The sequence below is a fragment of the Ischnura elegans genome, chromosome 12 (genome assembly GCF_921293095.1).
Source record: "Ischnura elegans chromosome 12, ioIscEleg1.1, whole genome shotgun sequence".
Lineage (NCBI taxonomy): Eukaryota > Metazoa > Arthropoda > Insecta > Odonata > Coenagrionidae > Ischnura > Ischnura elegans.
The window spans coordinates 44,752,035-44,774,869 of NC_060257.1; the positions used below are offsets into that span (position 1 = coordinate 44,752,035).

At 38.1% G+C, this 22,835-nt stretch overlaps 1 protein-coding gene across 1 annotated transcript in view; it reads right to left on the bottom strand.

Annotated features, from left to right (window-relative positions):
* The window catches only part of LOC124168978 (protein sidekick), a 238,533-nt gene that overhangs the window by 120,466 nt on the left and 95,232 nt on the right, over positions 1 to 22,835 (bottom strand). Inside the window, exon 2 of the mRNA XM_046547402.1 lies at positions 5,521 to 5,628. Coding sequence (XP_046403358.1) covers positions 5,521 to 5,628 — 108 coding nt within the window. The remainder of the gene's footprint in view (positions 1 to 5,520; positions 5,629 to 22,835) is intronic.

Consider the following 22,835-nt stretch of genomic DNA (forward strand, 5'->3'; position numbering starts at 1 on the left):
CTGATGAGGTAGAATAACTGGACACAGGAATAATTTTAAATTAATTATCACATTGTGATTAATATTTAGAGATGATAGAAAATTATGTAATCAGTAGATTCGTAGCCAGGGCAAAATATTGGTGCCAGCATCGAAACGTTTTCATCAAGTGTCACAGAACTCTGAACAACTACTGTAAAAGCGAACATTTTGCACCGACAATGGGACTATGAATCTAAAATATACTTATTAAGGCACCAACTACCATTGAAGGTTGATAACTGACAGCACAAAGCTCTTTGGGAAGTAAAGAAACCATTGATAAATCACTAAAATTCCAAGAACATGAAGTATTAACACAATGTTGGGTTTAAAAGAGCCTCTTCCACTGCTTTGATATATTTCTATCAAGCGTGTCGTCACAGCTCTTTTCACGTGGCTGGGATTCTTTCACTTCAACCGTCCAAAAATACGCCCAACGAAACAGTTCTTATTTATTCTCATTGTAAACGGGACTTATCTCCATTCATCCGTCGCCATGGGGACGACGGAAGGGTGGGAGGTGAATGAGGGAATGAGGAAAACAGTGAAAGGGCGGACTGCGCACTAGGATGTATAAATCACGGAGGACGAAAAAGAAAACAAGGGGCGGGGAGGACTACTACCACATTTCTCTAAAAGGCTGGAGAAATATTTCAATCGTTTTTCGGAGTTTTGTATGGTAAGACGGAGGCTAGAACGTGTTATAGTAATTACCACACAGGAAATAAATAATATACAAAGAAACCAGGAAGAACTTTTCCTGCCCGCGTATGCTTTTTTATATCAGCACTCGTGAGTATTAAAAAAAACGCTAATCGAAAAAGAAACACGTGATTGGTACGGAGGTTTCCGCGGTGATTATATTGATAATTATCTTTCGGGTTAATGCCGCGCTGACTCATTTTGGTGGACGACAGTTTTGCGCGTATTCCACCTCCCGTCTTCGGATCAAAAAGCTAAACCATTGAACTAAAAATACTCTGAAATGTTTAATATATTAGAATAAGTCAACGCGGCATTAGCCCGAAAAACAAATATCAGAAATTCGTAATCATGAAAACGACCAGTACTAAACAAAATAATAACTAAATTGGATAATAGTTAAAATTCATTCTTCAATTTCAATCACAATAAGTATTTACTTTTATTTTTATCAATCGTTGCCAATTAAAGCAAGGAAAATGCGTGATTTTTTATAGAAAAAACTTTATTAGTACGAATCATGAGTGAAAATAAATTGAAGGAGAGGAACGACGAATGGTACAGTTAAAATGCTAGTCGTAGTTCGGCACAGTTTCGTTAATTTAGCTGTCAAAAAGAAACAGCTCTATCCATGAATGCGTCTCTTTAGTGCTGGGTTGAATATCAAGCTGAATCATCAATTTTTCTGCATTAAATTATACAATTCTGTTGATAGAAAATATTGCGCACCCTTTTCCTTAATGTCCTCAATAATAGTTCTTTAATACCATACTTCAGCTAAACTGTTTTCTGCCATATCCGCACTAACCATTATGATTTTCCAATTCGTCTTTCCTGAAGAGGAGGATCTTTCCTGCTTGGCCGATGTTGTCAATGACGCATAATACTTACGAATTCATCTTGAAATTTTCAGAGAAACGGTGCAGAAACGTGGGCACTTAGGAAAGAGGACGAGAGAATACTGGAGGCATTCAAGATGTGGGTATGGAGTAGAATGGGGAAGGTGAAATGGACGGAGAGGAGGAGGAACGACGAAGTTCTGGTCGTGGTGGGTGAGGAGAGGCAGCTTTTAGATGAGATACGGAACTCTTCTTAAGCACTCCATGGAAACCTAACATAATCGGTAGAATACCTTAATAATAACGGAGCAGAAAGAAGATATGAATGGAGAGAGTACTTAGAGGGGAGGGAATGTTGAATACAGTGTAAGAGGGTACAATGTTAGGTAAACGAGGGAGAGGAAGGAAAAGAATAGGATTTTAGATAGAATAAAAGGGAGTACAGTGAATTGAAGAGGGAAGTGCTTGATGGAAGGGGTGGCTCATAGAATTCTTCTTAAGTACTCGATGGAAACCTACCTTAATCGGTAGAGTAATTTAAAAATAATAATAGAGAAGACGGTGTTTAAAGTTTTCCAGAATCTATTTTATTTAAATTTTCTTGCACGTATAATGCTTGTCCATACCCTGATATTCTCAGTATATTAACATAAGTTTAAACGAGTGGTACGCCACCAAAAAAATAACACACGACCAAAAGGGCCGGATTGATGCGTCACCTTAGCTTCAAATCTTATTGTCATCTCCTCATTTTTCTTCATTATTTACATTCTTCTCTTATTCCATATTTTTATTTGGGATAGGACAATAGAATACACGAAGCTTAATTTACTGTAATTCGTAGGCTGCAGAAACTCTAAACGTCCGATTCACACAAGGCAGAACCTTGGTCGTTTTAACTTCTATATGGTGTCCATTCACGAAATGGTCTACAAGAAATGCAAATTACCGCTCGATTACCTCTCGCATCTCAAGGGCACTTAAGAATTGCCTGGAGATTATATAGCCCTGCGTGACTTCAACCTGCTACTGGTTGAAAGAGATTGTCTGGTTGATAAGGGATTACAAGAGGTCAACATGAGGGCAGGAGGGGTAAAACTATGCCTACGATCGATGTAATAAAATTCGTTCTTAGTGAAGCGACCAGCTAGTTCACGTTTACCGAAATTTTCAGATTTGAAGATGAAACAAGGGCATACTTAATTCATTTTTCATTTTTTTACAACATTTAGAGTAACAAATGGTTTATCAATGAAATACTTAACAATTAATTACCCAGTTAATTATGAATGGCTTAGAACTGATTAATTGACAAATAAACGATTTTATGTCGCAGCCGCAACGTCTAGTATGAGAGAACTTTTTCAGGGTGTCCCATCACCAGGGGCGGATCCAACATAAAATTTCGTGGGGGGGGGGGCATGACCTGGGTATGGGGAGCATGGAATACTTCAATGGAGGGAGGGGCTTTTTCTTAGTCGGGAGTGTCATGCTCTACGATAAATAAAACTCAAACTTCTCTCACGTTTGGGACATGTAGCCACGTATTTTCAGATACTCTCCCTTCACTCCTTTACAAGGATACCAAGGCTATAAAACTAATAAAAAAATTTAAGAAGTTGATAAATTTGGATAAATCTTGATCGTTGTGAATCTGTCCCCTCCCCCCAATAAATCCGCAATAGTTTCACCCCCTATCCTGCAGACTTCCGCAAGTCTAGTAGATATGCGTCGAAAATGCTCTGTAAAATTTTACTTACCCAGTAGAATACGACTTTAACACACCCTTTCCTTTTCTTCACCATTCACAAGAGATAGATTCAATGGCAGACGTAAAAAAAGGGAAAAAATGTTTGATTGATGGATTTATTAACTTGTAATTAGCTGTAATATCAGACGTATTTAATATCACGTACAGCTGATACGTACTACTCGTTTATCCTTATGCCATTATATTGAAAATTCCATGAAATGTACTAACATTTTACATCTGAGAAAATTAAAATAAAACTGCTTCTGGAAAACTTAAAATACCGTCTTCTCTCTACATACTGAGCTCATCTAATTAGTGATTAAGATGGTAATTAATAATTTATTAGCCAAATCGAAAATATGATGGCACCTGTCGCTTAAACTAGTAGTACCACTTTAAAGTGAACTACTAAACCGTTAGTTAAATGAGGCATTGCAATATTTCCTTTGGATTTTATTTTTACACGAAGCGTTTCGTTTTTACAAGCAACATTATCGATAATTTTGTTTTTAAAAATGCGTTATGTTAGAATGAAATCCAGTGGAAATATTGCAATGTCTCATTCAACTAATATCAAGAATTTCTACCACATGGTGTCTCATATCATGCAAGATACTAAACGGTTGTTGTTGTATGATTTGTAATGACATTTTTATAAGATCACACGTGAAAGGACATGCTTCGTAAGTATTTGTACGCGCTGTGGCCCTTCCAAATAAAACGTGATGTTTTACAATATGAATTCTGGTGACATCTGCCTAGTATTAATGATCCAAAAATACTTCAATGACGCAAAGGCCTATATCTACAAATTAGTAACCACCGGATGGTTATTAACTTCCTAAATACAGGAGCGCTGTCTGGCCATTTTACGAGTTTGCCATTTAACGGAACGCCAAGCGCTCCGCATGCAAAAGTCAATATTGATACACCCGTATTTTCTTTTCCGCAAGGAGAAAAAAAAGGGAATGAATCGAAAACACAAGGATAACGAAGGAACTCCTTCGCTATTAAGGTCATATGGTTAGCCATAAATGAAGGGCTCACAAGAGGTAATGAAATTGCTAGGATATTTCCTCATCTCCGATAAAATATTAAACACGGCAATAAAGTACGCTACTGCACCTAGTAATTAGACCTTTTCCTATGGTAATTCGCCTTTATCGCAGATACTTAAGGAAATAATAATTACCTTGCATGGTTGTAAAATACTTCAATAACATCCCTTCAATAAAGGCGAGTTTAACACACTAAATCAATGCATCAGGAACGAAATACCAACAAAACTATTATTACGAGTACGACACTGGAGAAAGCATTCGTTAACAATTTTATGCATCGATTATACAGTGAAAATAAATTTGGTTCGATAGATAAAAATACTGCACAAACTAAATCCTATAATTTTAAATACAAATTGGGAACATTTGCCGCGTTGTAAATGATATAATAATAATAATGCGGATGATATAGTCAGGGTTCCCACTCTAACTTAATTATAAAATTCACGGTTTTTTCCTGGTTTTCACGGTCTAAATGTCATCAAATTCACGGTTTGTAGATCAGGGATTTTAGGTAGAAATATTGATCACGTAACAATCATCGGATGGAAATTAACTAAAAATGTAACAAACGCAAAAGATGCCTTGAATGCAAACGCAGCAATGAAAGTGCTTTCTCTTATGACGTCACCTGTAGTTAGCAAAATTCAGGTCCGGCTAAAGGCTGTGAGTGGGAAAATGGAGAGAGCAGGGTGGCAGGGAAGTGAAGAAGTGCCTGATTTTTTGGCAGGGTTAATGTCTTCCAACCATAGGTCAATGTGCTGTCATGGCACACGGACCAATTAATAATTACGCTTCGAATACACGTGTGCAGATAAATGCTTGGACAGTACCTGCACGTGACTCGGCCTTGAAACATGATCGAAACATCGATTTTTCTTTTAATCTGTCTATCGTAGTTCTACAATCAAGTTTGAGAGATTTCTAAGGTTTCATGGCGAGATTCACGGCTTTTTCCAGGTTTTTTCACGGTAGACGAAATACACGGCTTATTCACGGTTTTAAGGTTTTCACGGTTGATCCCTGATAGTCATGAAGATGGAGAAGAGGTGCGGATCGCGTTTTGAGAAGCGCGGTATATTCAAGTAGTAATCCTTGGATAAGTCATTTTTAGGAAGTGTTTTTTCTGGACATGAGTACTCACCCAGAGCTTTGCAGTAGAGGATCTTGGTATGTCCCTCCGCCACGACGCTACTCGACGCTGATTGGTTACCCGTGAACCTCGGTGCCTGCACATCTTCCAGCAAAACAACTGCAAAGACAAAGGCAAAAGGAGATGAGTTAAGTTGGTTATGCTGAGTAAACATTTAAAAAATAAATTACTTCGAAACTCACACACTGGAAAAAAAACAATTAGGGCAAAACAGAAAATAGAAAAAATTCGATGTGCACATACGGGCAGAATTCGATTTTAAACCATAATGCTTAAAGAGGGCCTTTATAATATTTTAAATTCAATCGATTACACGTAGCCAGTTTAGCTTCCTCAACCCCCATCAGAACACCACTCAGAGATAAAACTTTACCTCTCTTAAGTTTAATGGATGTGGGACTTAAAATCAGTGACATTGGATATCCTCGGACAAAATTCAAATCAAGATACTATCGACTAATTTTCATTGCCAACAGGTGTACTCCAATAGGAATGCTAGGATTATCTCTCTAATGTACCTGAGGAAATTAGTTTAAAAGAATAAAAAGAGTTACACCTTACTTTCGACGTATTCCTAAAAAAATCCAGGAGAAAACTCTACTTTCAAACGAAATAAATATGAACTAGAAGCATCAAATCAAGAGTAAAACTAATTGAAAGATAAAGAATGTAATTAAAAATCATAAAAGGAAGAAGTATCCATTGATTTCTTTAATTGGACTCCAATAAAAACAGCAATTAATCCAAGAAAGTCGAGCGTGTTTATGACCAGGACCATTGATCTCTACGATAAATCTACATAAAGAATGGCTCCCTAAAAAAATATACATCCCCTCCTCTTTCAAGTTAATCTAAAAAATGATGTATAGTATATCAATTTCGCGTGAAAAAATACGCAATGAAACGTTGATTTCACTTAGGTTGGCCTAAAAAGCAAACATCAAAAATTTCAGTCGGTGAGTTACAAAGCATCAATTCAATTATAAGTACTACGTACAGAAATTCGGAATTATTACAATATAGAATTTTTTTTAAATAGCAACAGGTACTAATATGTGAAACTTCATGGTGAACCATCTTGCTCAAATAGGAATTCGTTCATAATTTTAATTAGACCAAACTTACGAAGATAGTTCCCTAAATTTCGAGTGAATGGACAATCGATGTCTTTACCTTTCCCATTCCTAAGTTGAAAATAATGTAGCTCAAAGACATCCTGAGCTGAATTCATTGAAAGATGCCACCGGATAATTTTGAAAGCCGACGCGACGGTATAGGTATTCCAAATAAGTAAGCTGAAATTATCTCCCCCATCCCACTTTACAAAAAAGGAGTCGTGTCTCCCCCAAAAAAAGCCCACTACCCTTTCTCTCCTTCTACACGGATTCCCGAAAGAATGCAGGAGGGGGACGGGGTATCGATTTTCGATCGTATCGAATGATCGAAGAGGAGGACAAGGATAAGTATCAGTGGAGACGTCGCTCACATACACAAGGAGACACAGAGAATGAAAGAGGAGGACTCGCGAGGGTTGAAGACTGGGGGGAAGGGGTTACAGTAGGGTGGAAGTAGGTTAAGAAGGCTTAAGCAAGTGTGCACATCGTTCAGTCGAGCGCTTGAAAGATGAAGACAAGAACGTATCGAGGTAAATCTAAGGCGAGACAACGTTTAAGGAGGTAGTATCGCGACTGCGAGATTTAAAACAAATATTTTTCGCAAATATCATTAAAAATGTTTTGTTGAAATAAACAACATCCTTTGAGGATGCAAAGAAAAACATGCGCACATAATATGGGGAATCATTAACCCTCGAATTTTTCATTTCACTAAAATTAACTTAACTTAAACTTAGCCATTGATATATTGATCTCATGAATAAATGAGTATTTGTTACCGGAGTGTAGAGAAGAATATCGAATAAACCGAGATTGAATAGAAAAAAGATATGGCTCCTATTGTATTCAATGATCCAACATTCGGTAAACTTGTACTATTTATAAGTTTACCGTTTCGATGCATTCATTTATATGTCAAAAACTCCACTGAGAAAAAAATCAGTCGCCTTGACCGGGATTCGGACTCCCGGGTTCGAGTCCTGGATTGTCCGAATTCGAACCCGGATCCCTCGATTTCCGAGCGTGAAATTTCCACAAAGGAAAATGACTCCTCCGTACCTTAACTGGCTAAAGCACTCGGCCTCAAATCGATAGATCCGGGTTCGAATCCCGGTCAAGGCGAATGATTTTTTTCTCTGTGGATTTTTCGCACAATTTGTGTATAGCGGGTGACTCCCGTAAAGTTATCACCGCGGTTAGTCCCGGTATACTTAAATGCACAAATATTGTTTAAAATAAATCGGGCCTCTCATACGCATCTCTGTATATGAGAGGCCCGAGTGAATTCGGAGCACTAGACGCAAAGTACTTACCACACATGGATATACCATTAACCAGAGATGGCAAGTGAAACGAAAATATTTCGTTTCGACCCGAAGCGAATCGAAAATACAAGGCCTAGGTTTAGTTTCGTTCCCACATGAAATTAAAATCACCAAGGAGTTTAGTTTCGACACGAGACAAAACTTTACTCCCCGTAACGAGACTAAATTAATCGAAACTCCGAAACTCATAGCTATGTTTCGATTACAGCAATTGAATGAAGGGGGATAAGGGAAAATAGTTTCGACCCATTTCGTTTGACATACGTGCGGAGAGTTTAAAACATCGATCTTAAAAATCAAATGGCCAGTTTGCGTTCACCGTTCTCCTGCTAGTGGTAAAAATATGAGTGCCTCATGCATCTAATGGCGGTAGGATGAACCTCTACTTCATTCAACCATACTTCATACTCGGTGTGTGGGTCGAAACTAGACTGTACGAAGATGCAGCACGTGGTCCCTCCGGTACGAAACATTATCTGCGTTTCGTTTCGAACCAGAGTTTTAGTTTGGTTTCGACCCGAAGTAGTTATGACTCCGATTTCGTTTCAACCCTGAGTTTAGCTCCCCGGGTTTAAATCCATTTCGTTTCTACATTTCGCTCCAGGGAACGAAACTATTAAAATTTTGCTGAAGTTATTTTGGGTTTCCCACCGGATGAGGTTCTCCATCTCTGCCGACGTTTCGATGGTCGTGTCGTCCATCGTCATCAGGGCTTGATGTTTGAGGGCAGGGATTCAAGACCTGATGACGATGGACGACACGACCATCGAAACGTCGGCAGAGATGGAGAACCTCATCCGGTGGGAAACCCGAAATAACTTCAACATCATCATACGCCGGGAAAACCTCAGATCCTTCTATTAAAATTTTACTGGTTTTGACTTTCCTTTAGTTTCTATTGCCATCCATGCCATTAACTACACACTCTCCCTAACTTGACGCTCTTTTCTGGACCGATGAAGACAGCTTACGCCACCTAATGACAGGAAAATAATTTTCGTTCGCATGCAAATCAGACGTTTAGTAAACGAGTTCACCGTCAACATCGCGTGACGCCACTTAAAGAGATAAACTGAAAAGCTTCTTCGACTTTCTCATCCCCCGGCGCCAATCATCCATGACACCATATCACACGGTCAAAAATATTCCTTTATTGAAACGTTCAACTCTTAACTAAGAACTCTATATTTACCGAGAAGAACTATAGAGCCAATCATAATTGGACGCTGCTTAGAATAATATTATGATATAAAAGTATAGTTTTTATTAAAAAACACGTTTTAAAAAAAGAAGGAAATAACGACCTAGAGCCTCATACACTATCGAAATTTCAAACACGGTTGATGAGAATATTGCAAAAAGTTCTAGATGAGCATTTCATGCAGACATGTAATAACTCTACTGATACATTATAAAAGGCACTTCCTGATAAGCCAAGAGTATCTTAGCAGCACCATATGTTAAATTAATTAAATTGTGCACATTTAATGTGAAACTGACACATTATAAAAATGTTTTTAGAATGTGCAATTTAGATTCATGTTACATACTTTTTTTCAAAATCGTTGATTTTCTGTTTTTTTTCTGTATTTAAATAAATTAATTAATTAAATGATATCAAAACGAAAAACGTGATGTGCAGTCTCAGCTTTGTTTCGCTTTCGCTAAGGGATTAGTATGCATCTGTTGACAAGCAAGTATAACTTTTATAATATTAAATGCGCACCACGTTTTTTCGCTTTTGATATATGAAATGTTCTTCTAAAACTTACTGTAATTATCTCATCAAACATATTTGAAATTTTCAATAATTTGAGAGGGTATAGGCCGTTATTTTCTTCTTTTTAATTAAAAGTGTATTTTATAAAAAATATTTTTATATTCATCATCATCACTGGTCAACAATCCTAGGATTGGTTTGACGCAGCTCTCCACTCAGTTCTCCTATCAGCTGATCTTTTCACTCCTACGTATTTCTTCTCTTTCACATCTCCCTTTACTTGTTCCATATATTTTGTTCGAGGTCTTCCTTTTCCATTCTTGCCTTCCACCTGTCCTTCGACGATTGTCTTCATCAGGCCATCATGTATCAAGATGTGGCCTATAAGGTTGTTCCGTCTTCTTATTAAGGTTTTCATGAGGCTTCTCTTCTCTCCTACCCTTCTTAGGACTTCCTCGTTACTAACTCGGTCGATCCATTTGATTTTCATCATTCTTCTGTAGCACCACATTTCAAAGGCCTCTATCCTTGCTTTCTCCGCTGCGGTCATTGTCCATGCCTCACTCCCGTATAGGAGCATACTCCAGATGTAGGTTCTTATAAATTGTTTCTTTACATCCATATTTAAGTTTCCCGCTGTAAGCAGGTCTCTCTTTTGGTGGAATGCTCTCTTCGCCTGGGCTATTCTGCTGATAATTTCTTTCTTGCTTCTCCCGTCACTAGTTATCTTGCTTCCCAAATAACAGAATTCATCCACTTCTATCAGTTTTTGCCTCCCTATTTTTTATATTGTACATTTTTTTAGACTGTTCAGTTTAGGTGGAGTGAAAGAAAGGTTACCCGAGAAAAACGGCTACACGAGAGCCTCTACCCGCAAAGTAATGCTTTCGTAAAAATTTTCTGTTTGACTAAGATACGAGGAGGTTAAGTTTCATTTTTCAAAAGTTCTGAACAACAAGTGATTTTAGGAATTACAGATAAACCTTTGAATATACACCAATTTTTACACTTTTATGCAAAGTGCAAGCTTACAATTAATCCCGATTCCAGCAACACTTTAAGTCTCCAATATTCAACTATAAATATTCCTGGAGAACATCCTTTCTTAGCGGTGACGTTATGGACTCGTGACCATAAATTAGCCGGCGAATTGACCCAACGTTATTCGCTTCGATAGGTCGATTGGATGATGGGAATAAAGTGAGGGGGATGAAGGACTTTCAATGTCCCCCTTGACAACGAATTCAATTACCACAACGAGCCAACAACAAAGGACACGCGAATAAAGGTTCGGTAAGCCAAGGAAAAATGCGCAAAATAAATCCGAATAAGGCATTCCCATAACAGAAATGAAGTGGCCACAAGAAGGAGGCTTTTGGGGTTGAAGCTAAAGAATGATGCACACATATCGCTAAATGATAATGTTGGAGTAAAGATAACGCTTAGAAAGATGGCCAGGATGCGAGTGAAAAGCAACCCGCAATTTAATAAAAGGATAATAATTGTGAAGATCGAAACCAAACACGTAGCTACTGCAGTGGTGCCGGTTTAGATGCCTACGTCCGATTATGAAGATGAAGAAGTAGAAGACGTCTACCAGGATTTAACAGAGGTAATCAAATAGGTCGAAGAGGAAGAAAATCTTAGTGTTTAGTTAACTGGAATGTCGTCATCGGAAAAAAATTGAAACGGAATAAAAATCGAAACATTTGGATTAGGAAACCGAAATGAAAGCGGAGAAAGGCTACTTGAATTTTTCCCCAGAAGACAGGCATTTATTTTTAAAAATTTATTTCCACAGCTCAGAAAACAGCACTATTCGGCCTTTACACCGGGGTTTTTGATAACGTTTAACAATTAAATGTGCACAAACAACCATCCCCGGGATAAGGGTGACTTACCCAGGCGGAACTCGAACCTGCGACCTTTCGGTTTTGTATCAGAGGACATGGCCGGACCAAGGCCGGCTTAGTTTGATTGCCAATACATAATTCAAAAATCCTATGCAAAGAATACGTAAAATAATTAGGAATGGAATAAGCAAGAATAAGCAAAAAATGCACTAATGTGTTGGCAACAAGTGTGCAAAGTTTCAACTTCTATACTCAAAAAAACCATTTTCGAGGTTTTGTCCAGCTTTTTTCGATTTCAGCCCACTGTGCGTCGGCGTAATATTTACCAGCAAAGTGGATAAACGAGGAAGGAAACCCGGAAGAATCGCAGCCTACCGTCATAATCTCCGCGGGAGCCTACTTGGAAATTGCACTTGAATTAGTTTTCTCCGAAGGAACCTGTATAAGTTCATTGAAATCCATAATCGATCCAAGTTTCATTTTTTACCCATGGATTCTGACCACGACCAAAATGAAATAACTTCAAGACAACACGGGCACATCTCGATAACAGTTTTCATCTCTCTCGCCTATCGCCACTTAACTCCGTCGCATTAGGAATTCAGGTCCATACCTAAAGGCACTAAAGCCCTCGAGACACCCGGTTAACCAGCCCGCGGCCCAGTTCAACACCTGCCATCCGCACCCTTATATTTACACGGGCAGGCCTCCGCCCATAAGGGACCCGCCCCCTTCCCACCTCCTCCTATAAGCCTCTTCATTGAATCAACTCCCACTTACATCGAACGCGACGTCACGCTGTCTAACCATAGCCGTCTCCTCCATTCACGAACTATAAGCGAGGGCGCGGTACCATTGTTCCACGGGTAATGTCACCTGCGGGGTCGTTTACTATTATATGACGGCTCTTGTTAAGCAGGGCGCCCTAAATGGCCCGCTAGAAAAATTAATTATGCACGATCCTGAAAAATTTACAGCCGATGGCCTCCTTTGATACTTCCTTTCACCCGATCTATAGGTATACTGCTTGCCTAAGAACTTGATAAACGCCTGGGTAATTATCAATTTTATATGAGTGGGTGAGAAGCCAAGGGGTACAAGTTTTTTCTTTTTTTATACAGAGTTTGGTACAGAAATTAGCTATAGAAAGCAAACGAGATCAATTAGATACTTAGGAGTGCATTTCATTTTCCACTCGATGTCAGCTCAGAACAGAATCTCACTTACTTGTTAGATCCCTTGGCAACCAAGTTTTTGTGTATTTCTTCTAAGAATTTACTTCACATAACTCTGTTTAGAAATAAATCACTTGCACTATTGGCCTCTCACCCCCTCATATGTTATCACTGCATGAAAACCTTGACAAGAAGACGGGACAAGCTTACAGGCCATATCTTGAGACACGATGACTAGACAAAGACAATCGTCGAGGGACAAGTGGATGGCAAGAACAAAAAATGAAGACCTCTAATTAAATATAGAAAAGGACGTGTAGGAGAAACATGTGGGTGTGAAAAGATTAGCTGGTAGGAGAATTGAGTAAAGAGCTACGTCAAACCAATCTTAGGATTGTGTACCAGTGATGACGATGATATGTTAGCAGATAGGTAGGAGGAGCGAGTTTTCTAAGAATATCCCCCTTAAGGTGTTCGGATTAGTCGGTGAAAAAAATCAAGACTTCCTTTAACTTAGTTGAATGAAAGTTTATTAATGGTTTCCCCATTAGAGCAAATACTTAAAAACTCATAGAATCGATTTCTGTTCAAACGACAAAAATTAAAATGTCTGGAACAATTTTATAAGAAACAAAAAGTCAAAAATTACCCAAAGTAAACAATGAAAACATATAGAAATGTACAACAGGAAGAGAAACTCTTGAGGCTTAGCAAGTTTTTTTTAATTTTGCACACATTTAATTGAAACCTTACAGCCCAAAAAGGCACTAGTCCACTAGGCACAAGCAGAACGGTGGAATTGACAATTTTTACGTATACTTCTGGGGCTATAAGATGCATACACAAAATGTTATGTCTAATAGACTTGTGCCGTTTTGGAATTCATGACTGCGATTTTTTCATCTGATTTTTGCTATAATTTGCTTACTCTACCAATTCTCGAAAAAGATTTCCTCCCACGAATTTTCTTCATGATGCCGAAAGGCAATACATTTTTGTTCTTTTTTTTCCTTAAATTTCTCCTACCTCTCAAAAATGATTTAAATCACTGAATTGAAACTATTCAGCAAAATTTCAATATGCGATTGGGATCCTTTCCAGATCAAATTTGTAGAATTCATAGACTGTTACCTATGTATCATAGGGCTGTATTTTTTTTAAAATAAACACTTGCAATTTTCCACAAACATATATACGTGGAGTATTGCAAAAGTTTACTTCAATATGGAAAAATTCCACTCCATCACGCTTGCATCTTCGGATTTTATATGAATTTATTCGACATCATACAAATTACACGGCCTAAATTGACATAATGTCCGACCCACTACCAATGCACCCATTTTTGAAAACGATCAATGCAACCTTAATTATTACTGGTTCATTACAAATTTTAAAAGCATATGAATAAAGAATAATAAAGTGCTAGCTTTCATTAAAATTGGTAAAGATATTTTTATCTATTTCCCATTGTTGAATTGGGAGTCATTTAAACACCAACATAAAAGATGCACCCATGTGTTAACTTCGAAAAATATGTTTTTCTTTTATAATAGACAACATTTTAAAATCCCCCACTGACACCATTGTGACCTTCACCAGGTTGGTGCTGTTATGAAAGGGGCAGAAAACCCCGATAAAAGAAGTATCCTCTCATAACCCTTTGAGAACTGAATCCACAACCCTCTCCAAAAAGGATTTCCTCTTATCCTTCATTCTTCAGATCTCCACTTATCGATACTCGACCTCGTCGATACCAATCGATCGGAATTCCAGAATTAGCGATGAAGTTTTATCTCGAAGGGTCGTCGAAATTCACGATACTTGATACGAGGCACCCAATCGCTCATTCCCTACATTCGCTTGTAAAATTACATTACAAGAACACTACAGCTGAGCCGTGGTACGGATACAAGAGAGGGAAATCAGAATCTCAACAATAAAAGATATTTCTATCATTGATGATGTTTTTTTCATTTTTTCCTTTTAAAAGAAAAAAAATTAACAGAACTTAACTTGACAGAATGAGTAGGTACTTTTAAATCAATCCTTTTCACTGGGTAGGTCCAAAGATTTACTACATAAAATTCTCCTCCATAACTTCACCAGCGGTGAAAGGCATAATAAATAATGTATATTGAATACTTTAAGTACAACGTATGTTTCCCAAAGCCAACTTCGCGACAAAGCAAACGAGTGAATGAGTGTGTTCCCCTCTCCTTAAGCAATAACAACAACATCTAAACGCTACCCTGGAAATTCAAAACCTCCAAATGGCATTGATTTATTAAAGAAAGACGTCAATAAAAACGAAATCCTTTAATTTAAACCCGTTATTCCTTAAACCGTAATTCCTACCATAATTGGTTCATCACAAAATTCAAGAAATAATTCAGTGCACAGTGCCCATAACAAGCACTGCCCTCAGAATATTGTAATTGTAACGGCTAAAAGTAACAGGAATGCACATATAATTTCTTTCGGACATCATAACATGTTTACATTCTATTTAATGCCAATTACTCATCAATAAACAATTAAAAATGACAGATAATAAGGTTTCTTAATGAAATTCCATAATGAATTGAATAGATAATAACTCAGCGACTTACTAGAGACAATTATACACAATTTCAATTAAAAAAATGCGACAAGTTTTCACGTAACGTATTGTGTAGATAAAATTTCCCTTCATAGTACAATTAAAATCTGGAGTTGATACATGCGGATTTTACACTAAATACCACCCTACAAAGTAACTGAATTCACGATAGTTCACTGATATGATTCTGTATCTAATCCGTTTTTTCTATCTTTATCTGATCAGTTTTGCAGAAAAAAAACAATGAATGGAGGCGAGTTAAATAGACTTTTTGGATCGTTCTCAATGAACGAAACTATCAATTACTTAGCAATAGAATAACTGAATTAACGATTTCTGATTGACATGAATTATTTATCTAACGGATCATTTTTGCAGAAAGGAAAACAAATTAATAGAGACGAGCTAAATAGACTTTTTGGTTCGTTCAAAGTGAACGAAACTATGAATTAAATAGCAAATATTGACAAGGTAAGAGAAATAATTTGTTTCCACTTACAGATTTAATCGCGCATTATTATTAAACGTACGACATCATCCAAGAGCTCTTTCTCAGGTCATAATTCCTCCTCGTAAATATTTCTCGGCGAATCACCATAAACTTCCTTTTCTGAAGCTTCTCAGCTAAGACTTACGAGAGTGTGTGACTTATCTGTGTCATCCCTTAAATCCTAATTCTAAAACCCTTTCCCTCAGCTTCCACCATCTCAAATTCCCTTTTCAAACACCGATGGTAGCGAACATCAACCCCTTTCCATTTTAAGCCGGAACCCAGTCTCCATTGGGTGACAAAGGATGTCGACCGGAGCAAGACACACTCGAACACCTCTCGAAAACAATCGATCGACGACAGCGCCGTCCTCGACTTTCCCACGGTGGAGGAAGAGTGCGTTACAAACAATGGAACTCGATGACGCGTACCTAAAAGGTATTAAACACCAGGACACCGATGCCCTGCCACTTACCAAATTTACTATACATTATAACACCTTAGAAATTTAACGATAGTTGTTTAGACAGTACTTATCGGGATACACGCACGCTAAATGAAAGGTCACAAATTAATAACCACTGTTTCTGTTCAATTAAGATAGTTACAGCGCCTCGGTAAATGTAACGAGCATTAGATGAAACTTTGGTGCCATATTCTTTGAAAACGCACTTTCAATGCTCTAAAGAAAAAAGGATTCCCATGTGTCATTTTTGAGATATTTGACGGTGAAATTACAGGATAATTTAACATGGCCTTTTATGGAGAAATACGGTTTTTTGATCTAGCGAAGCTGCTTGTGACAAGAAGTTGTTGAGACGGAGAGAAGTCATTTGAAGCAAAGGTTCGCGATAAATCCAAATATATGCAGGAAAGTACAAGTTCATGATAAAATAAGATAGATATTTGCGAAAAACTCCCAAAAACTAGCAAGATGGGCGCCGGGATCTCTGGTGCCAACATCATAAAACGAAAATCACTACACCGACTTCGCTTAAATTACGCAAATATATATAGTTTCCCGGCTTTCACATAAGTCTTACATATCTTTTGTTTATAAAATATATTTATTAAGGATTTACCACTTAGATTGTGAATATTTAGTCTAAGTTTGTCGTCAACAGTTCAATGCGCAAAGGTTAGAAGCAGTGTCGAAACTATTCAAGTCGACTACTGTAAATACCTTTACAAAATTATTTTTCACGTTTGCATTGTGCTGAGGTCTAAAATTGCACTCACATTTCATCCCTAATTATATTTTATTTTGTTGATAGTTTTGGCGACTCTTTAGCATAAACAATAGGTAGCCCGAGTATATTTTTTGACTTCAACCAATGCCGCTCTAACAGCAATATGGATGTAGATGAAACAATCCGAGCTTGCACTACTGGGAGGATTCTCCCAAATCAGCTATTGGAGCAGCGAATTTCATAACACTAAACAACGACTAAGAAAAAGGGGGCATTGAATTTCTCAGTACAAACACACATATCTAAAAATCTACAACAATCTCAATTCTTAGGAAAATAAGCATTAATAGAAAAAGCAAACATAAAATACTATAAAAGATAGTATGGCTGACTCTAAAAATTCCTGGCGTAAATCGCGATTGTGGAAGGCGAGTTTCTTGTTAAGTCCACCACATTCTCTCTCATGATTTCGGCGAATTTTATCTTGAAGTCTCGGATGCATTGCAGAAGCTAACGAGGCTGAAATAGGTCCTGCTAATATTTAGCTATTATTTTCGACAAGGTAAGATTAGTATTTTCCCAAAATATAACAGTTAGGCACAGCTATACGGTGTCTCTGCCAATCGCGAGCTCGCATACTTTCACCCAAAAAGTAATCGACACGCCTGAGGTAGTTACTAGCTCGAAAATTCGCCGAGATCAGCCAATGGAGCAGCGAATTCGCCAACACAAAAAAGCGTCCCTTGTTTGCACAACACTTTCAAAAGAGTCACCATTGCCGTATAGATCTGGCAGGGGCGTAGAATCAAGGGTGCCCATTGTGCCCGGCAACTTATCGCGGAGTTTCCGCTGACGGCGCGGAGGTTCATATAGGGCAATGAATGATTGGTCCTGTTTCGCGCACGTGCGTGATTCTTCCCCCATTTGAGTGCACGCGAAGTGCGGGATATTCAAGAGACGACTTGAGGACTTGCGGAATAAGTGGGAACCTCCTCCATCAAGGGGTGGCCACGTTGAGTTATACGAGTGGTGAGCCAACCCTTCTTGCCTTGAACCCTACGACGCTTCAATTAATACAGTCGCTTGACTCCACACCCTGAGGTGATAAAAGGGTTCACGAAATTCTTTCACAGCACTTACCACTTTTAGTGCGGCGGGCCGATATATCGGCTCCTACGTAGTGCATTATTTAATATGCCATAACTTATTACACTGATTTATTTTATTTCAGTAAACGTAAAAATATTTTGTCAATATTAACCAGTTTAAACTGATAATTAAAAGAAAAACGCCCATGGAAATGAAATAAAATAGCTTTGTATTTTTTTCCCTAGTTTTTACATTTTATGTAAATACCCTCCGCTTTTCTCGCCAGTACCCCAGGAGGAAGTGTAGCACAAAGAGGGTTAAGATACACTGGAAATATTTTCAGATAGTTACCGTCTCCAAGCAACTTCGACTTAAATTGAGAAAATTTTCATGACTTCTCCACTAGTGGCGTTGTCAGGATTTTGCAATGTTTATAGGAGTATTTATCGGAGATTTTAGGGCCCTGTGGGGGTGCATAAAAACACCCCATAGAAAATGGGGGTCCTCTCCCGAAATATAGGGATTTTGGACGTTTAAAACGTGATTTTTAGAACTCAAAAACAGTAATTTTGTACGAGTATTTACTAAAAGTTATTTACTGAGGCCATCTCACACGATTTTGGCCCCTTTTTAATGGCTCAAAGTGGGGGTTGTAACTCGGAAAACCAATCCCCCACGCTACCAGTTCTCCACCACACTAAAAGTAAGCATATTTTTTTTACAGTAATCAGCCATGAAATACAACTAAAACAATGATTTCTTTCAGAACGTTTTCGGTATACGGATTTATTTAAGGTGATGGAAGTGCTTGTGGATGTAAGTAAGACAAAGAAATTCCTAGCGTAAATCGTGGTGAAATAAGGTGAGTTTCTCGTTATGTTGACTACATTCTCCATGATTTCAGCGAAGCGTTTATCACGAAATCTTGAATGCACTGCAGAAGTTAACAGGTCTGAAATTAGTTATAATGCTATTTAATTGTTAGTAATTCCAAAAGTACTGTTGAATTCTGCACACCTTCTCGATCGAAGAAATTGAATAAGACAAAAAATTCTTCGCGTAAATTGTAACTAAGGAAGCCGAGTTTCGCGTTATGTCCACCACAATTGTCTCCCCATGATTTCGGAGAAGCGTTTATCGCGACGTCTTGGATGCATTGCAGAAGTTAACGGGTCTAAAATAGGTCTTGCTTCTATTAAATTGTAAGTAATTCCAAAAATACGGTTGATTCAGCACACGTTCTCGATAGAAGCAAATTAGTTATTCCTTCGTTGAATGACTTAAATTAACATTTTCCATACTCGTTAAGCCATAAAAGTTTACGAGACAATGATTGCATTTTTCATCATATCTATCATATCAGAGATAATGTCCAGAGACAAGAAAATCAGACTGACTGTCAAAATTGGAAAAAATATCTCCGAAATCGGCTATTCGTGTAACTTTTGATATTTAAATACTGTTGATACGTTTAATTTTTAAATACTGTTAATATTTAATGATTACTGATATTTAATGTTGTTAGGAGAGAGTTTATTTGTGATGTAAAATACAGGTAAACGTTACAATATCAAGAAGGTAGAGCCAAGTGAATGAATATGGTTTTCTGTCCCATCATCCTTTTCAAGGAACTAAAAATCCATAAAAATGAGTTGCATGCGTCCGTCAAAGTACAGCATAAAATCCCTCACAGTACCAATAGTTTTTCTTAAAGATAGATAAGGAGTTCAACCTTCCTCACGAGCAAGTAATAAACATCTCCCTCAGCGGTTATTCCACAAACATTTTGAAGCCATTCCAGCCGACATCCCATTCCATCTTCTCCCTTATAGTGTTTCAGTCATGAGACAGGTTTCGATAGGTAAGGATGGATCTTAACTCCGTCTAAGACAAAGGTACGTCAATATCACACATTCAAATTCAGAATTCAAGGGAAAGATCTTTTCCATCTCAAACTCGGAGGAATTTGGTTTTAGGGACGTCAAAAGGCTTCGATTGGTTTTTGAACCACGAACCCTCTCATCAGGATCCCCATACTCAACCCACCGGGCCACAACGCTCCTCTCCAATCATCCTTGAGTACTACATCCGCTCCGTGCAAAGACGATCAAGTCAATTAAATGCGTTTCCGCCCATCAAACATTCTTAACTCTCTCTACAGACTGACATGTTCCGAGCCACAAATGAATTTCAACGACCCGTCTTCTTAAAATGCCTTTGCCTCCTGTCCTTGCTTTCACCTACAAAGACTAGCTTCCTCGAACAAAACCATTGGTGCTGTGAGAGAATATACCATCTGCCCTATCTCATTGTTTAAGCGAACCGGCTAAAGTTCACTGCATAGTGGACCGATTCTTATGGAACAAAATTCTATCTATTCAATCAATGTTGCAAATTTTGGAATAGGTATGCGACGTAAGACATAGAGCACCTAGGAACGCCACTATTTACTTTCTGGAAGTCTAGAGTTCGCTGTAAAGAAGATGAAATGTGGCGCTATTTTCAAATCGCTGGATGGGCTATATTTTAGGGGATGATAATTGATCTCCGTTTAATAGTGGGAAAATATAAAACGATTCAGATCACATTAACTCAAACAACTACAAGGTAAAAGACCAGAAAAATAATTTTTTATATTTTTTTCTTTCTTAACAAAAACAAGACTATAAAAAGTAAATTATGAATTGAATTAGATTAACAAAATTTTCACCACTCCTCAGAGATCCTTCTCATAAAATTTCAAATTATATGGAACCTTACCTCCCTTTTAACTATGGAAACAGTTGTCTTTAGTTTCGTCTTGGTAATTTTGGCTGCACAACGTCAACGTTAAGTCCTTCACTCGGCGCCACGAGTCACTGGGCCCTTATCACGTGAGAGATACGCGCGATGCACCGTGGCGACGCGTGCTGACGTTCGCGGTCTCCGTGCAGAGCGTGCCTCGGACAGAATTAGGGATTTTTTCTTCGGCTGACACTACAGACTCATCCGCACGTGCTAGGTATGAGAGCCATACTAAAGGAGATAATTTTGCATACCTCTCTCTTTCTCCAGTGCAAACCCCAGCTAAATAGCAAGGAATTTTCTTTTCCTTGAGACTTGTTTTCTTGGCATCTTAAATTTAAAATTTTAGATGCCTTATTCGGAATTTAAAGTCTCAATAATGCATCGGTTATCTTTGCCAAAGTTTCGGAAGTAAATAACTCTTTCATGAAGTCTTTAAAAGTGTACTCTATTGTTCGTAAACACTGCTCAACCTTTAGTTCCTTCAAGTTGACAAATTTCAAACAAAAAAAAGGTTATTGAAAAGGTTAACTGAAATCAGGATTGGCATTTTATAACTCACGACCTTATTTGTACCCAAAATTACAGCTGAAACAAGAAAATCACAGTAAGTGGGAGCTTAAATGTGCCGTTACTTGGTGTGTGGTCATGGAACTCTATAGGGAACGTAATAGGCGATTTAGAGCAAGTTCCTAGTACGCTATGCGCAATGTTTTCAGTATAATAATTAACGAGGAGATGCATTAGATTAGACTGAAGCCCTAGCTACTAAAGGAGTTAAAAAGTGCATTACTGAAAAAATGTTTCCCCCTTAGAAAAACACGTATCTTGGCATAGGTACGAGACTTAAGCCGGTTCGCTTAAATAATCAGACAGGGGAGACGGAATATTCTCTCGGAGCACACTAATGGTTTTTGTCCATTCCCCTTGCAGATGGAACGCGGGGGCGTTGGGTCTATATTTGGACTCAGAAGTGAGGATGGAGGACATAATCTTCACGGCTACCCTCAAGACGGTAATCCTTGCAGAGGCGTTTGGATTCCTCGCCGGAAAATCCAATTGAGGAGAGTAAACGAACCGAGAAATTCAAATTTTCTTTCCGAGATTTATGGCCGATACACAAACCCATTTAATTTAAACGCTTGGAAACCTTAGATTTTCCCGGCGTATGAAGTGCAGAAAGGATTCTGGGGTTTTCCACCGGGTAATTGGCTGCATACCTCCCGACGTTTCGAATAACAACTTGTTCTTCATCCTCAGGGGATCTTCTTCATTTAGTATCCTGAATGACGAAGATCCCATGAAGATGAAGAGTATGTCACTCTTCGAAATGTCGAGATACATGCAGCCAATTACCCGGTGAAAAACCCGAAAATACTTTCTGCATTTGGAAATTTTCTCCAAGACTGCCTAATAGGTTCATCCTTTGCCACAAATACAACTAATTACCAGATAGGCCACTGGTTTCAGATTTGGAATCCGATCTACGGTTGACAATAACTTCCGCGCTTTTAGTAAATGCATGATGGCAGTGGCGGATTCAGGGTGAGGGGAAAAACAGGGGTCATCACCCCTCCCCAAAACTTATCCAGAAGTATTATTATTTAATTATTTTTGACTTCAAGTTGGCTATTTGTTCCTTCTTCAATGCTAAACTTCTCCGTTTTTAAGAATAAAAATGAAATTTTAGGCTCCAAGATACGTTAAGATGGTGTTTAAAAAAATTAAACGAGAGGTATTTTTTTACTTAATTAGATCAGAAAATAAAAATAAAATACCGACAAAAATTTGGCTCCACGTTCTACCCCTGAAGATGATGGCAGACTCAGCCTTCGAAACGTTGGGGCCAACCATTCAAAAGCACACCCGGTGGAAAACCCCAAAATTATTCCTTCAGATACCCTCTGCTCCCCAACTGCCACCGTCATATTCCTCTTGCCATTTGCCATTGCCTTATTTTCAG